This window comes from Chiloscyllium plagiosum, chromosome 37 (genome assembly GCF_004010195.1).
Source record: "Chiloscyllium plagiosum isolate BGI_BamShark_2017 chromosome 37, ASM401019v2, whole genome shotgun sequence".
Taxonomy (NCBI): Eukaryota; Metazoa; Chordata; class Chondrichthyes; order Orectolobiformes; family Hemiscylliidae; genus Chiloscyllium; species Chiloscyllium plagiosum.
In genome coordinates, this window is record NC_057746.1 from 24,516,178 (window position 1) to 24,533,089 (window position 16,912).

The 16,912-nt window shown below is 46.9% G+C and overlaps 2 protein-coding genes across 2 annotated transcripts in view; one reads left to right on the forward strand and one right to left on the reverse strand.

Moving 5' to 3' along the window:
* The window catches only part of LOC122541525 (zinc-binding protein A33-like), a 65,282-nt gene that overhangs the window by 39,554 nt on the left and 8,816 nt on the right, over positions 1–16,912 (reverse strand). The gene's annotated exons all lie outside the window — the stretch shown is intronic.
* Positions 302–3,850, forward strand: LOC122541392 (zinc finger and BTB domain-containing protein 43-like). Its single transcript, XM_043678133.1, has 2 exons — positions 302–428; positions 2,061–3,850. Coding segments are annotated over exons 1-2 (1,458 nt in total). The 5' UTR covers positions 302–426; the 3' UTR covers positions 3,517–3,850.

A 16,912-nucleotide genomic window follows, 5' to 3' on the forward strand; every position in this document is an offset into this window, starting at 1 on the left:
CCTGTTATTTTCCATGTGGCTGTGTATTCCTTTTGATATTGTTTGCTATTGTAGATCTGGGTTTGTATCAGCAATGGCTTATTGCTGGGTTGACTGTTGGGTTACTTAGCTCTGATTCCCTCTCTGCAATCCTGATAATCTTGTTCTCTGTGGGTAACGTCAGCTGTTGAAAGGCCCCCTTTTTGGTAATTAGTTTCAGAACTGTCTAACTGTTCTTTTGCAGCTCCTGGCCAATGTTTACCCCTCTACCAGTATCGCGAATGGCGAATGTTCTGATCATTGATTTGTTGCTGTTTTGTAGATGTTCGCTGTACACGAAATGGCTGCTACGCCTCCTACTCTACAACAGTGACTCCACTTCGAAAGACACCCTGTTGGCTGTGAAGTGATTTGGAATGTTCCAAGTCTGTGATAGGCACTAAACAAATGCAAGTTATTTTTATTTTCCTTGTAGTTTGTCTTAGTGGGAATAGACTGTCTGCCAACTTGAAGCAGCCCTCACAATATTGTCCTTTTCGGGTTTCCAGACCAGCCAAGACTGGGAAGTGCTATTTCTGTACTGACTTAAATAAAGCCTCAAGTTCTGGATGCCTGTCACTAATGAACAACACCTCAACTCAGTTAGGTTTGAACAGAAACCACAGTCTCATTTTATAATATTGTATACTAACCCTATAAACTGAACCATTATTAAATTACCACAGCCTGACATTGTCACAGTACTAGCTGTGATAACAAGCTGTGTCTGCCTCTAGTTATCACTGAGGGTGATATTAGCTGATGAAATGTTTGATCTGCTTCTGAGATGATGTTGCTCCTCATTATCTGAGCAGAAGCATCAATCTGTTCATTTGAAATGGATTAGCACTTTAAGCTATAGGCCAGCCAGGAATTTCATAGAAACACATCAAGTATTTGTCTACTGACATTGCTAAAGGCTGTTACTTTAGTGAACAATTAGAATCTCTGTTTCCGAAAAACCAGAGAAATTTGAATGACGAGGGCAGGCTGCACAGACATGGCATTCTTTTGAGTTCAGTTGAATGGAGTCAGACCCGGCGGGTCAGTGATTAGCACTGCTGCCTCACAGCGCCAGAGTCCCAGGTTTGATCCCAGCCTCGGGCGACTGCCTGCGTGGAGTTTGCACATTCTCCCCGCGTCTGCGTGGGCTTCCTCCGGGTGCTCCGGTTTCCTCAGGCCAAAGATGTGCAGGTCAGGGTAGATTGGCCAAGCTAAATTGCCCCTTCCTGTCTGGGATGTGCAGGCTAGGCGGATTAGCCATGGGAATTCCAGGGATAGGGTGTGGGGAGGTGGTTGGGTCTGGGTGAGATGCTCTTCGGCGGGTTAGTGGAGAGTTGATGAGCTGAATGGCACCGTTCTGTGATTGAAGGGTGATCTAATGGACGTGTTTAAAAAAAAAACAGAAGTTTGCTTGGGTAGCACCAGAAAACAACAACATGTGCTCGGACTGTGTGGGGTGTGTAGCTGTGTATTGGTGTAATCAACAGGCCTCTCTGTCATGAAGTGAAGTTTGAGGGAATTTCGGGAGTGGGGTGGGGTGGGGCGGTAGGCAAGGAGAGCAGAGCAAACGAGCATCAACCTTAAATGTCAAAAACCCAGCCACTCAGGGTGACTTCTGGATGTCGAGAGCTGAGGAAATCTAGAACTTTCCACCCAGGGAGAATTGTGGTCTTCAGGGATGGTGGAGGGGGAGCGGTGGGGGTGGGGGTGGGGGGGATGTTTGTTGGAAGGGTGAGTTGAAGCTTTCAGGAGTGAGCCATCGGCTTTTGATTGGAGTGGAGCAAAGGTGGGGAAGATGAGTGGAGTTAGGGGTGTGCTGTGACCTACCTCTACTGGAAAAGAAGTGGATGTTCGCTAAATCTAAACCGTAACTTGTGCAAAAGGTTGACAAGAGCAGGTGGGGCCCGCGCTGGCTGTTGGGGAATGCTGGGTGTTAAAATTGACAGATCTCCCCTGCTGCACAGTATGTTTTTGCTGATGCCTTTTATTCTCTTTTTTTCTGTCCTGTGTTTGCAAACCTGCTGTCCCACTTCAACCAGGAGTGAAGCGGCCATGGAAACCGGGAGCAATGTGCTGTATGTGGACTTCCCTAACTTCGGCAACCGCCTCCTGGAGAGTCTCAACCAGCAGCGGGTGGAGGGCAAGTTCTGTGACATCTCCATCCAGGTGCAGGGCAAGGTGTTCAAGGCTCACCGTGCGGTGCTAGCCGCCTCCTCACCCTACTTCCATGACCAGGTGTTGTTCCGCAACGCCAGCCGCATCGTGCTGCCGGGTGTGATGGACGCGCGGGCCTTCGAGGGCATCCTGGCGTCGTGCTACGCTGGGCGCCTGGCCGTGCCCCCGGCTGACATTGTCAGCTACCTGACGGTGGGCAGCTTCCTGCAGATGTGGCACGTGGTGGACCGGTGCACCGAGCTGCTGAGAGAGTGCCAGCCCCCGGCACCGCCTGCCCCCGTGCCCGCCCCCAGCGGCCAGCGGCTCTGCCGCCTCACCGACAACCAGTCCCCGAGCAGCAGCAGCAACAACTACTGCAGGCCCGAGGGTGAGGAGGTGACCCCGGCCAAGGAGGAAGGCGAGGACGAGGAGGAAGAGGAGGAGGAGGAAGAGGACATGGTGGATGACGACAACGATGAGGAGGAGGAGGAGGAGGTAGAGGAGGAGGAGGACGGTGACCAAGAGGCAGCCAAGGCCAAGGAGTTGGAGCAGAGGGTCACCAGTAACCAGGGCACTGGGGAGGTGGCAGCAGGGGGAGCGCCGGACAGCCCGTGGGCCCGGCCGGCCTACCTGCAGCCTAGCATCGTGCCGCACAAGCGCTGGGTGCACGTCAAGAAGGAGAAGCCGGACGAGGGGGACCTGGTGCTGACCTGCGAGGAGGACGAGCAGCACTTTGTGAAGGTGCCAGGCCGCCGGCGCGGTGAACCGCCGCCACTGCAGCCGCAGCTCAGCATCAGCGACGTGTGCACCCTGGCCGGGGCCTCGGCCGAGCTCCTGGCCGCCGATGAGCCCGCCTTCGACGAGCAGATCGACTACTGCGGCTCCTCCGAGGACTTTCCCTATGAGCCGCTGGACGAGGGCGTGCCGCGGGCCTACCCGGGCCAGGTCCCCGGCGGGCAGCTCTCCTCCGCCTCTTCCTCCTCCTACCACCCCGGGGGGGGGGAGGCCCACCACGGCGCGGTGCAGGCCGCCGCCGGCAGCCCGGGCCCCGGAGCCAAGCTCTTCGCCTGCCACTGTGGCAAGAGCTTCACCCACAAGAGCCAGCGGGACCGGCACATCAACATGCACCTCAACCTGCGGCCCTTCGGCTGCACCATCTGCAACAAGAAATTCAAGATGAAGCACCACCTGGTGGAGCACATGAAGATCCACACCGGCCTCAAGCCCTTCGAGTGCCACGTCTGCAGCAAGAAGTTCATGTGGCGCGACAGCTTCCTGCGGCACAAGGCGGCCTGCGAGAAGCTGCAGCGGGCCACCACTGCCAACCCAGACATCAACTGAGGGGGTGGGGGGGGTTGGGGAGTGCGGGGGAAGGGAGGCAGCGGGCAGCCCCCCCACCTACCTCCTTCCTCTTCCCCAGGCCACGTGTTGAGCTTTTGACCCTCAGCCCACTCCCCTTCCCATGTGTTTTTTTTTGTTTAAAACCATCAGGTGAGTGAGTCTCTCCAGGACAGCCGGCTGCAGCCCACCATGCTTCTCGTGCAGCACTTTGCTGGCCAGTGTTCCCCCTCCTTATGGCTTCTGTGGCTGCGGTGTTGAGAGTGTCCCTGGCTCTGAACCCCAGAAGGCCCCGTGGCTTCAGGCCTCACACCTGCTGTCGAGGTTGATGAGAAAATGCCTGTGAAGAACTGACCGGGACCTCCACGTTAGAACCAACTAGGCGAAAGTGAGGACTGCAGATGCTGGAGCTTAGAGTGGTGCTGGAAAGGCACAGAATCCGAGGAGCAGGATTCCTGATGAAGGGCCTCCTGCCAGAAGCGTCAATTTTCCTGCTCCTCGGATGCCGCCCGACCTGCTTTTCCAGCACCGCTCTAATCTCTACTCCACGTTAGAACGTCCAGCTGTCCCCATTCGCGACCTGGCATCTCCGAGTGTGAAATCGAGTTTCAGGTTGGTCATTTGGAACGGGCGTGGGCAGGCAGATTGGTCAGAGGTGCTGGTCAGCCCCCAGGTAGGTCCTCCAGGACCAACCAGATCAAGTGGCCGGTTTGGTTCAATGCGGAGACATGGACAGGTAATGCTGCAAGGACAGTCTGGTGCTGTACGCTGTGTGAATTGTGTTGAGAGAGCCATTGGAATGTTGAGCCAAACCTAGGATAGCGGTGAGATAGAATAAATGGCACGTCGAAGGCAGGCGTATAGTGGATCATGTGGCCAGTGCTCCATTGGGTCTTGGCGCCAAATTGTGAGGAAGGTCATAAAACCTTTTAGGCCAGCACGGAGTAGAGCAAACAATGCTGACGGGCCAGCTAATTCCAGATTTATGTAGACTGCTGGGGCTTTTAAGAGACAGACTGAGGGGTGCACCTTCAGCTGCCAAGCCGTGACATTCCCTCCTTCCTGCTTTAAGATGTTCCTTAAAGCCAGCTTCTTTAGCTAAGGTTTTAGCATAGCTCTCCCTGACACGTGACTCCGTGCCCAATTCTGTCTGTTTACACTCTTTGGAAGCATCTCAGAGACTTTACTCTGATAAAGGCACGAAGGAAGCACATTTTGTTGCAATATTTGGAAAGTGAGTTTCCAACAGCATGGTGCCAGATTTAGGGAGTCCTGTCCTCTGGTCATTTGAGGTGATTTACTTTGAATTGCATTTTTGATAAAATAATAGAACCAAAAAGAAAGAGTCTTGGGGTTAACTAAGAGCGAGATAGATACTGTGATGTGAGGGGAGGGGTTCTATGTAAACCTTCTGAGATGCCTTAGGTCAAAGGTCAAGTTCTTTGATCTCTGTCTTTCCCTTGACGGAGTAGATTGCCGTGAACTATTCTGGCCACAGAAAACAAGTTCAGTTGGGTGCAACCAGCAGCCAACTTTGCAGTGCTGATAAACTGCACTGAGTTGTCAGGTAACATACTGTCATAAGCTCAGCTCGTACCCTCGAGTAACTGGCTCAGTCGGTTGAAATGTAAACATTTGCTGTCCTGCAATATATCTCTGCCTGTGCAGTTCAAATGTGGCTTCCTTTGGTTGATCAGCCTGGAGTTTAGTGGCACGGCCCAGGACAGCAATACGGAGTTGCAGCTCGACGAGAAAAAGGAAGAGAGATTTTCAGAGGGTCCCCATTGCCAACTGCTTTTGAGTGACTTCCCCTGAGACGGGGTGGGAGGGGCTGAATTGGGATTTGGCTGTTTGCTCTATTTGCCCAGGGGTTCAAAAAGAATGTTGTTGTTGAAGAGAGAGATTGGGAGGAAGGGAAAAAAAATAATTTATTGATAGGGGACACAGATTGAAGAGGTAAAGGCAACAGAGAAGTTTATGAGAGAGGGCACACAGACTATTGAGTTAACCAGGAGAAGATCTTGGAGTCATAGAGTATTGCAGCTTGGAAAGAGTCCCTTCGGCCCATTAAGTCTGTGCCAGTTGTCAAGCACCTTTCTACTCCAATCTCACTTCCCAGATCTTGGTCCATAGCCTTATATGTTATGGTGTTTCATCATTCATTGAAATATTACTTGACACATTGTAATTGCTGTTGAGCAGTAAGTCCCACTTTGGGTGAAAAACTTTCTTCTTAAATACCCTTTAAGCCACCTGTTCTTGCCTTAAATCTGTGCCCCCTGGTAATCCCTCTCAACCAAGGGGAAATATTTATTTCTATCGACCCTATCCTTGCCCCTCATAATTTGTAGACCTCAACCCAAAGGAAAACAACCTTGGCTTATCTAGTCTCTCTACATAGCCGAATTGCTGCAGTCCAGACCACATCCTGGGAATCTCCTCTGCATCTTCTCCAGAGCAATCATAACCTTTGTTTAATGTGGGAACCAGCACTGCACACAGTAGTCCAGCTGTGGCCTAACCATTGTCCTGTGCAGCTCCATCATAACCTTCCAACTCTTGCACTCTGTGCCTTGGCTAATAAAGGCAAATGTCCCATGTGCTGTCTTGACCATCTTGTCTACCTGTTATGTTGTCTTCAAAGATCTTTGGACATGTACACCAACGTCCCTCTGATTCTCTGCAGTACTGGGGTCCTACCATTCATCGTGTACTCCCTTGCTTGTGAGTTCTTCCAAAATGCATCGCTTCACACTTTTCAGAATTAAACTGTGTCTGCCATGAATCTGCCCAACTGTCCAGCCTGTAATCTGAAGATAGCATCACAGGAGTGGTCTCTGAATGGGGAGGAATGTAATCTTCTTGCTCTTTTCCCTTCCTCATTTGGCCAAACCATGACATCATCAATAACCACAAAGGCTGCATTCACCACGTGTCCAAACTGCTAGCTCAACCCAGTAGTGTTCCATAAAAGGGGACCGAGTCTGCTTTTCAATGCATTCCCAAGATCATGGGCATCGCTGGCTGGGTCATTTATTACCCATTCTTAAATGCCCAGAGGACAGTTGAGGGAACCAAATTGCTGTGGGTCTGGAGTCACATGTAGGCCAGACCAGATAAAGATATCTCAAAAGGACATTAGTGATTCAGATGGGTTTTTTCAGTAATTGACTATGTTACATGGTGATCGTCAGACTCTTAATTCCAGGTTTCATATTCCAGCATCTGCCGCAGTGAGATTTGAACCTGAGTCCCCAGAACATCATGAAAGCCAGGGAACATCCCCTAGCTCCCACCATCCTCACTCATTGCTTGCAGTCACAAAAAGAGCAATAATTATGTCCCATCGGCGCAGCCACCAGTTTAAGCATGTTAAGTATGGTGGTTGATCTGTGCATTTCAGTGCCCTCTGAGTGAAAGCTGTGCTGAGTTTCAGGCAGGGGTAGCACTTTAGGAAGCTTTACCCAGGAGGCACTTAGAAGATGGAGTCTTCAGTTGACATGTTGCATGTATGCTGGTGTGACTTCAAGCCGTGAGCATGCTCGCTTCCTGTTTTCAGCTGTTAGCCCATGCACACTGAATTCTTCATGAGCTCATACAGCTGTGTCGATTGATGGGTGGATCAGCGTTTGCCTCTGGAAATGAAATGTGGCGAGGGTGCATTTAGTCCCACATTCTTACCAGTTCCTGGCCCCCACAGATTCCAGATCACTTTCTGAAGCTCCAATGACAACCTGCCCTTGTAAATTGGCTTCAACCCAGTAAAGCACTGTGGGTCGTTTCAGAAGACAGGTATCAGACATAACACTGCACTGAGCCACATGAGGCAATATTGGGACAGGTGACCTGCGTGTGATCTTCTGACTCTGTCACTTGTGGGAAAGCTGGTGCTTGGTGAGTTCAGGTATTTGGAGCGTTGCCTTGATTCCTCAATGTCACCTCTACACGTTTCTAACAACGTTTTGCTGTATTAAGTGCCTTCCCAAATGACCCTTCTCCATTTTGGTTGATCATAGTACAGGGACTCCCTTGAGTCAGCAGGGCCGTTTGATCTCTCCTGGAAGAGACCAGTTGGAAATCTACTGGGTCTGGCAGATTGCTCGAGTCACAGATCAGCCTGTTTTAGGACCAACTTAAAATTGCACCCAGAGTGTCATCCATCAGCCCAGTTTTATGTAGCACAAATAACTCTTGACTCCCCATGTTGACTGTTGACAGTTCAAGGTTGCAACATGATCAAATATTAAATTGTTTTGGAAAAGAAGAGTGGCATTTTTGAAATTAATAAAATGTAGCCTAGTTTAAAAGGCTCCAATCCTTTTTCATGACCACCCTAACCTGCACATCCTTTGGACTGTGGGAGGAAACTGGAGGAAACCCACGCAGATACGGGGAGAGTGTGCAAACTCGACACAGTTGCCTGAGGCTGCAATCGAACCCAGTCATTGAGCTCGGTTGGCTGAACAGCTGGTTTTGCGGCGCAGAATGACACAAATAGCATGGGTTCAATTCCTGCACCGGCTGAGATGGACTTTCCTTCTCAACCACTCCCCTCACCTGAGGCAAATGTTGTGTTGGCTTTTCATATTAATGGAAGGAAATCTTGCTGAAATTGTGATCAGCTTTGGTGAAATCACATCTGGATATCTGTTAAAATTTCATCTCCATATGTACAGAAGGATGCACTTTCTTTCAGAATGTTGTGGTAATGGTGGTTCACTAAGGTAATTCCTGAGCTAAAAGGATTGCCCTAATAAGGAGAGATTGGGTAGAGTAGGCCTATAATGTCGTGTAGAAGAATAAGAAGCAGTCTTACTGAAGCATATATGATTGAGGGGGCTGGACACAGTTGATACAGTTGGTGAGGGAATCAAGGCCCTAATGTCATGATAAGGAGTGGGTGATTCGGAATTGGAGTGAGGAGATAGTTCTTTACTCAGCAAATTGTGATTCTTTGAAATTCTACCCCCACAGCCCCAGAGATCTGTGGATTCTTAAGGTTGGAGTGACAAAGACTCTAATGGAGTCAAAGAAAGAGAGCATGGGCAAGGGATGAGGCAAGAAAGCAAAGTTGATTTTGTAGATCAGCTAGGATCTTACTAAATGTGTGGCACAAGTTCAAGAGGCCATCTGGCCTACCGCTGGGTTTTATGCAAACAAAAATTAATTTATTTTCTATCTGTACCTCTAGAAATGAATCCTGGTATTTTGGTTGTATTTTTAATTATTTTGCACGCTTGTGCCCCTAGATTCTGTTGTTCTTCTACCTCATTCAATTTCTTATTTAAAAGTAGGTGATTTTTTTCTGCATTTCCCTGCCAAATTGCACCTCCTCACATCTGTATTTGCCATTTGACTGCACAGTTTGCAAGTTACCTGTATATGCTTTCTTTTATATATAATGCCTGAGCTAGTTTAAATAGTAACTTATGTATTTATCAAGTTTCACACTGAAAGACCGAGAGCAATTGCATCAGATAAATTATTTGGGTTACTTTAGGTCTGTCAATGGGTATAGGAACGACATTGACTGGTGAGGTCCCACATTTGGTCTCTGGGTAATGCTGGAGCAGGGTTTGTGATCTATAATTAGCCACGCTGGTCTGAGGTCGACAAGCAGCAAGGTGGCTGAGATTTCAATTCAGTACTTGTGCAGAAACCCTCATTATGGTCGCAATTTTAACCCAGTCTGCCTGTGGGAAATGTGACAGGATCAGATGCAGCAGTGGTTTCACCTCCTTGGAAATTTACTCTTCGGTTCAGCCCAATCCTTTGTCATTCCTACATTAGCCCACAGCCTGCCAATCCATGAGCCAGGTTGAAATTAATCTGCATCTGATGAAGGTGTGATTGAGTTACAATATCCCAAAGTGGAATGGCCTTCCTGTAGTTCTACATGAACACTGACTCCTCGGGTTCACCTCTGGAAGTTAGTCATTGAGCACTTTGTTTCAATAACAGGCAGTTGGGGGATGTTTTCATGATAGAGAGAGAGAGAGAGAGAGAGAGATGGGGAGTACCCCAGTGATCCCAGAGAATAGTTTTCCATCCAAAAGACATGTTTCTTTCAGCAAAATAGACTTGCACAAAAAAAAAGATTAAGGAGATCAGATATTCTTTACTTTTTGCAGAAGAGTTGCTTGATTTCCAAAGAGAGCTACTGACATTTGGTACTTTGTTATGGTCAAACCATAGCCTTATGGGTGGCCAAAGTCCACCTGTGACTCTGCTGGTAATGACTCTTTGACTGCTTCCTGTGTTGGCAGTGACTGAAATCTCCGTGTGATACCATTATCACAGTGTCAGTAGTGACAGTCCACTATCTACATCTGACACTGTCCTCACAGCTTTAGTAGTGACTGTATACTATCTCTGTGATACTGCTGTCACAGTGTCGGTCATGACTACACTACCTCCATGTGACATTGATGTCACAGTGTTTGGTAGTGACTGTCCACTGTTTCCATGTGACTCAAGTAATGTTTTTATTGCTTCCTTGATGTAGCCTATGAACCTGTGTTGGTATTGGCTTATTTTCCCCCTCCATGTAGCGTTATTCTGTTTCCTACAATTGCTCTCCGCTGTTTAACTTCAGGCGGTGTATGTGTGTACATGTACGTGCTTCAGTGTGTACATTGCCTCTTCTATTTTGCCATGATGACTTGCGGTATTGTTGTGTTGTAACATTAAAAGTATTGTCTGATGTGAGTGGGGAGAGCCATGTTTTCCAGTCTTTAACACATGCTATGTATCTCAATGATCATTAAGTAGTGCCTAATTGGAAAACAAGAAAATGAGGTTGTAAGAAAACTAGAAATGAACCTTTTTAGCTAGAGGTATAATTGCCTGCTTGTAAATTAATTATTACCTTTGTTGTAATACCTTAGTATTCAAACTTGGATTTGTATAAATTTTTTAAAATAAATCTAATTATGGTCATTATTGCCTGTGATGAAAACATTAAAAAAAATTTGTTCCGAGCTGCAAGTTTTCAATTGTGTAATGTTGTTCTTTGTGGGTAAATGTTTGCAGCACCCCGTGTCAGGCCAGATGTGTATGTTTTGTTTTCTCATTCACTCAAGGGAAATGGATATTACTGGCTTTGCTAGTTTTGTTACCCATCCCTTGACAAGATGGTGGTGAGCTGCCTCCTTGAACTGCTGCAGTCCATTTGGTGTACGCTGTTAGGGTGGATGTTCCATGGAAGAAACTACAAGATATTTCCAAGTCTGGATGGTGAGAAATGTATTTCTACAATGTTTATTCTTCATTGTAACTCATCACTTCTGAATTTTTGAGTGGGTACTCTCTTGTCTTTTTCTTGAGGCCTTGTGCTACTCAGCCTAAACTCTCGCTATAGGCCTACTCGGACCCCTACTCCTTGGACACTTGAACCAGCCTCGGGCCTGGTAAATGCTCCTCTGGCCTTCCCTTCATCTCACACACCTGAGCTTTCACCTTCAGATGAACCCAGTGATTTCAGGCCTGATCAGCTTGTGCTCCAAGCCTTTGGGCCTTGCACTTAACCAAGAAGTTTCAAGCCTGTTGGGAACATGAACGCTCAACTTTCATCGCTGCCATTTCCGACCTGCCTGGCCAGGCAGAGCTACAAGCCAGTGCTTGAGTGGCTGTGGTTAGAAGCAAAGCCCAAGGTGAGAGGGAGTGCACTGGATGTCGAAGAGTGAAGCACAGAACGGGGTCTAGTTTCAGTCCGGGAAGATTGAGTCTGGTAGCTCAAGATCCAAGTTGCAGAGTGAAGAAGCTTACAACTTGGCAGCTACCTCCATCTGGTTACTACCGTAAATCAGATGTGCAGCAAGGCATTGGGATGAGAAGAAGTGACCCAGCAGTCTGCAGTTTTAACTGGAGCGAGGCAATTTTCTCATTGGAATAACATGCCTAAAGTTTTCTATCGCCCTTCATATTTCACACCTAGATCTTCATCACATTTCAGTTTGAACGAATTGTTAGTTTTCAAGTGTCACATTATGTGCATCATATTTTTAATTAACTGTAGTCCTGTAATTGGTTTCCGTATGAGTTTGCCTGCTGTTACAGAAGTTCAGGTTTTGTCCTTAGGCATGTCAATTCACTGGCACCCCAGTGGTATATGCTCTGTTCCATGATTTTCAGTGTTGTCTATAAGAAGCATTTGTCTGTCAGGAAAATCTTACAACAACAGAGACGCCATCTGCCACATCTCTTACCACCTCTTTAAAACAGCCATCAAATTAATCCCCTCCCCCACGTAGTCCAGCAAATCCAATTCCTTTAGTGCAGTGCATTCCAACCCATAATCCTTTCTTATAGGATAGAATCCCTACAGCGTGAAAACAGGCCATTGGGCCCAACAAGTCCCCACCAACTCTCCGAAGAGCATCCCACCCAGATTCAACTCCCCAACCCACAAACCTACATTTTTCACAGCTAATCCACCTAACCTACACATCCCTGGGGAAACTTCCCATGGTCAATCCACCTGACCTGCACATTTTTGGACTACGGGAGAAAACAGGAGCGCCCAGCGGAAATTCATGCAGACAGAGGGAGAACGAGCAAGCTCCACACAGACAGTCGCCTGATGCTGAAATCAAACCCAGGTCCCTAGTGCTGTGAGGCAGCAATGCTCACCAATTAGCCACCATGCTGCCTGCTCTTTCTTTAAAAAAAGTTTTATCCTCCTCTCCCCCTCTGTTTCCTTTGTTAGCTACCTCAAGTCTGGTTCCTAACCTTCCTGCCATCGGAAGTTTTGAGCAACTCTATTTGGCATATTGGCAGGGGCGGTGGGGAGGGGCGAGGTGTTACACACAGCAAAGGTATTGTCATAAATGCAAATAAGTCTTTGCTGAACACTTGCAATACCAAGGTACACAAGGCTATGGGCTAAGTGCTAGAAATTAGAATAAGGATGGTTATTTTAGACTGATGCAGATTTGCTGGGCCAAAGAGCATTTTTATTTCTGTGCTATAGACCTCTGTAACTCCTAATGTTCTCTGCTGTGAGGAGAACTGTCCCAGCTTCTTCAGTCTGTCTTCAAGTCCCTCATCTCCCATTTTGTAGTAAAGCTCCCTTGCACCCTCTCTGAGCACACACCCATGTCAGCTAAGTGATGGAGGGCATTGTTAACCAGTGTTTTTGGTACTTGTTCAGTAATAACCTGCTCACTGATGCCTAATTTAAGTTCCACCAGGCATCCTTAGCTCCTGATCTCATTACAACCTCGGTTGAAGCATGGACTGAAGAGCTAAACTCAATAGGGGAAGTGAGAGTGACTGCCCTTGCCATCAAGTAACCCTAGCAAAACTGCTTTGATTGAAATGTTGTTAATGTACCCGCCTCAACCAATTCTGCTGGCAGCTCATTCTATATGCATACCACCCTCTGTATAAAAAATGTTGCCCTTCAGGTTCTGTTTCATTCTTTCCTCTAACCTTAAACTGATGCCCTCTAGTCCTCAATTCCCCAATCCTGGGAAGAAGATTGAGTGCATTCATCTTATTCATGCCTCTCATGATCTTATACACCTCTATAAGGTCCTCCCTCAGTCTCCTACACTCCAAAAAAAAGGCCTAGCTTGTTCAACCTCTCCCTATAACTCAGACCATTGAGACCTGGCACTATCCTTGTAAATTTCTTTTGCACTCTTTCCAGTTTAATAACATCCTTCCTACAACAAAACTGAACACAATACTCCAAGTGTGGCCTCACCAACTTAACCACAATATAATTTCCCAACTTCTTTACTCAATGCCCTGACTGATGAAGGCTAGTGTGCCAAATGCCTTCTTCATTACCCTGTCTACCTGGGACTCCACTTTCAGAGAATCGTGCACCTGAACTCCAAGGACCCTCTGTTCCACTACACTCCTTAAGGCACTACCATTCACTGTGAAACTCCTTGATTTGACTTTCCAAAATGCGTGACCTCACACTTATCTATATTAAACTCCATTTGCCATTTCTCAGCCCACTTCCCCAGCTGAACAAGATCCTGCTGCAATTTCTGATAACCTCCCTCACTGTCCACAATAACGGCTATTTTAGTGTCATTAGCAAACTCACTAATCATGCCTTGTACATTCTCATCCGAATCATTGACATAGATAACGTAATGCGCCCAGCACTGACCCCTGAGGCACTCCATTAGTCACAGTCCTCCAGTCCGACAAGGCATAGATCAAGACTGTGATAGAACAATCTCCTGGATGAATGCAGCTGCAACATCACTTGAGCTCAACCACCATTCCTGGCAAAGCAGCCCACTTGATTGACACCGCATGTTTATCTTAACATTCACTCCCTGAAGCACGATGCAGAGCAGCAGCATGGTGCTCCACCTCCAAAATGCACTGTAGAAATTCACCAAGACTTCTTAGATGGCACCACCCAAACCTGGGACCTCTACCACCTCGAGAAAGCCAAAGGCTGCAAACAGATGGAAACACTACCACCCCCATGTTTTTAATCCAAGCCACATGCCAACATGATTTGGAACTATGGGGAAAGCGAGGACTGCAAATGCTAGAGATCAGAGTCAAGAGTGTGGTGCTGGGAAAGCACAGCGGGTCAGGCAGCATTCCAGGAGAAGGAGAGTCGACGTTTTTGGGCATAAGCCCTTCATCAGGATTGAGCTCATTCCTGATGAAGGGTTTATGCCCAAAACGTTGATCCTCCTGCTCCTCGGTTGCTGCCTGACCCGCTGTGCTCTTCCAGCACCACACATGCAACTGATTTGGAACTATGTAACCATTGCTTCACTGTCACTGCATCAAAAAACCTAAAACTCCCAGCTTAACAACACTGTGGGTGTATCTACAGCACGTGGACTGCAGTGGTTTAAGAAGGCAACTCACCATCACTTTTACCTTCTCAAGTTAGAAATGGGCCAGAATGCTAGCCTTCCAAGTAATGCTTACATCCCATGACAGAATTATAAATGTATATTATTATTGCATTTGATCACAAAATTGTTATTCCTTGGACTTGCACTCCATCCTGTTTTTTGGATTTCGTCAACAAATCGTGGATCCTTGCAGACTTTTGTCAGACAGCATTATATATAATTTGCAGCATGGACACAAATTTTGGCTGACCGATTCTGTGATAGTGTTCCTGTTCCACACAAGCCTCCTGTTACCATGCCTCATCTCACACCTATGAGCATATCCTTCAGTTCTCTTCTTACTCTTGTACTTGGTCATGTGTACTCAAGTTCAGGGATACGGGAGTGCAGTGAAAAGTGTACAATGTCACCAATCCTGGCGCCAACTTAGGTACAAGGGTATTTAGATACAAAGTAGAAAAATAAAGAAATAAAGTTAAAGTTCAACATTGCAGTCCTCCTTAGGTGCTTAGCCATGCTGGGCCCGCACTCCCCACAAGGGTACAATCTCTGTGGTGAGTTCCCTCTCTCACTCTCCCCCCCCCCCCCCATGCTCTCTCTTAGTCCCGCAGACTGGGCCCCCTCTCTAACTGTCTCCCCGCGCTGGCCTCAATCGCCCCTGCGCGCTCTTACCATCCCCCTGCACTGGCCCGCTTTCTCCAGAGAAGCTAAGGAGATTAAAGTAAGAGAAAAAACATGTATCAAGGAAGGAAAAGCCGACAGAGCAGCTGAGCTCCAGTCAGGAGCTGACAGCCTGCTCCTCCTAATGCATCCATCACTTCCCTTTGAACCTAACTACTCACATGATGTTATTGAGTTCCATATTCCCAATATCTCTTGGGTAGAAGAAGTTACTTCAGAGTTTGCAATTGGATTTATCGGCGATGATCATACAGGAATGGCCCTGAGTTCTGATCTTATTTGTTCGATCATCAGTGTTGAGCCTGAAAGACAGTCCTTGGCTCATTGTCTGCTGATGCTTTGCTCTCTTGCAAGTGGAAAGACCTCTCCATATCTACCCTATCATGATCATTCTTAATTATGAATACCTCCGTCAGGTCACTGCAACCACTCAAAATCTGTAAGTCGAACATACAAACCAATCAGTGTTTGATTTCACATGTTGATTGCCAGCACATTTCAGAGTCTGAAGAGTAAAGGGGGTATAGGTCCACCCTGGACTGTCAGAGGACTCATTATCTCATCTGAAAAATGTCCCATTCAACTGCTTGTATAGAGATCTAAAACTTTAAATGGCACTGCCTCTCGATAAAGGGAGGGCGAGCTCTCCCCACTGTACTGATCTGATTTGATTTATTGTTGTCACATGTGCCTAAGTACAGTGAAAAATTTTGTTTTGCATGCAGTACAGGCAGATCACAATATACAAGGACATACCGATCATAGGATATTTAAATAATATTTGTCGTCCAGTAAATTAGGATAATAGGGAAGAGGAATGGGTCTGGGTGGGTTACTCTTTGGAGGGTCTGTGTGGACTTGTTGGGCCGAAGGGTCTGTTTCCACACTGTAGGCATTCTATGTATTCTAACATCACAAGAGGAAACAGAATATGTGGCCAGTATCAGATTATTGTTAGTGGAGTTATGCTGAGTGCAGATTCGCTGCCATGTTTCCTATGTTACAATGGTGATTATACTTTCCAAATGTTTTTCCCACTGTGGACCCCTGCTGAAGCTTGAAAGTTTTCACAGCCCCTTCATTGGAATTGCAAGAATGAGGTAGGGCTTCGAGAGAGAGCTGGGGGTTGTTAGCACAGCACAGTTTTTGTAGCTTGGCTGAAGAGCTCTATGGTGACCATTGCTCCCTCAGAGTTTGGGACCTCACTTTATAAGGGCCTAGCAGAAAACGACAGGTAGATTCCCCAACTCTTTCCCCCAAACACACACACTGAAGCACATTAACCTCAGAGAAACACGGAAGTTGAAGCATTCCTGCTTTGTAGACAATGGGCTGTTCACTATCAAAGGAGGATGGCACGTTTGGTAATTCTTCCAGACAAGATACAAAAACAAAATTCATATAAGTGATACCAGAACTGAGAGATGACAACTATCAGCTAAGACTGAAGAGACTGGGATCCTTTTGTCAAAAGACAGGTGATTTAATAGAAGTCTTTCAAATAATAAAAGGAGTCTGAACGATAGACATGGAGAAGAAGATTTTGCTTGTGTACAGAGATAAAATTAAGGTCTGTAACTGTTAGAAATGGGGTAAAGTATTGTTTTTGCAGATATAGAAAGAGCATACAGAAAAGGGGTACAGCAAGAGGACTATTAACTCTGCAGGTATTTAGGGAAGAGTATCTCTACTTTTCAGTGTATAATTGTGGTTAATTAAATACTAACTTTGGTGTGTAATTATTATAGCAAATAAGTTATTTTTAAAAATAATGTTTTCAGCAAAAAGCTGAGATAACCGAAATGCTTGGGCTATACAAAATGATACAAGTTAATGAAATGTCCGAGGATGGAATGTACCAGCAGAATTGATAC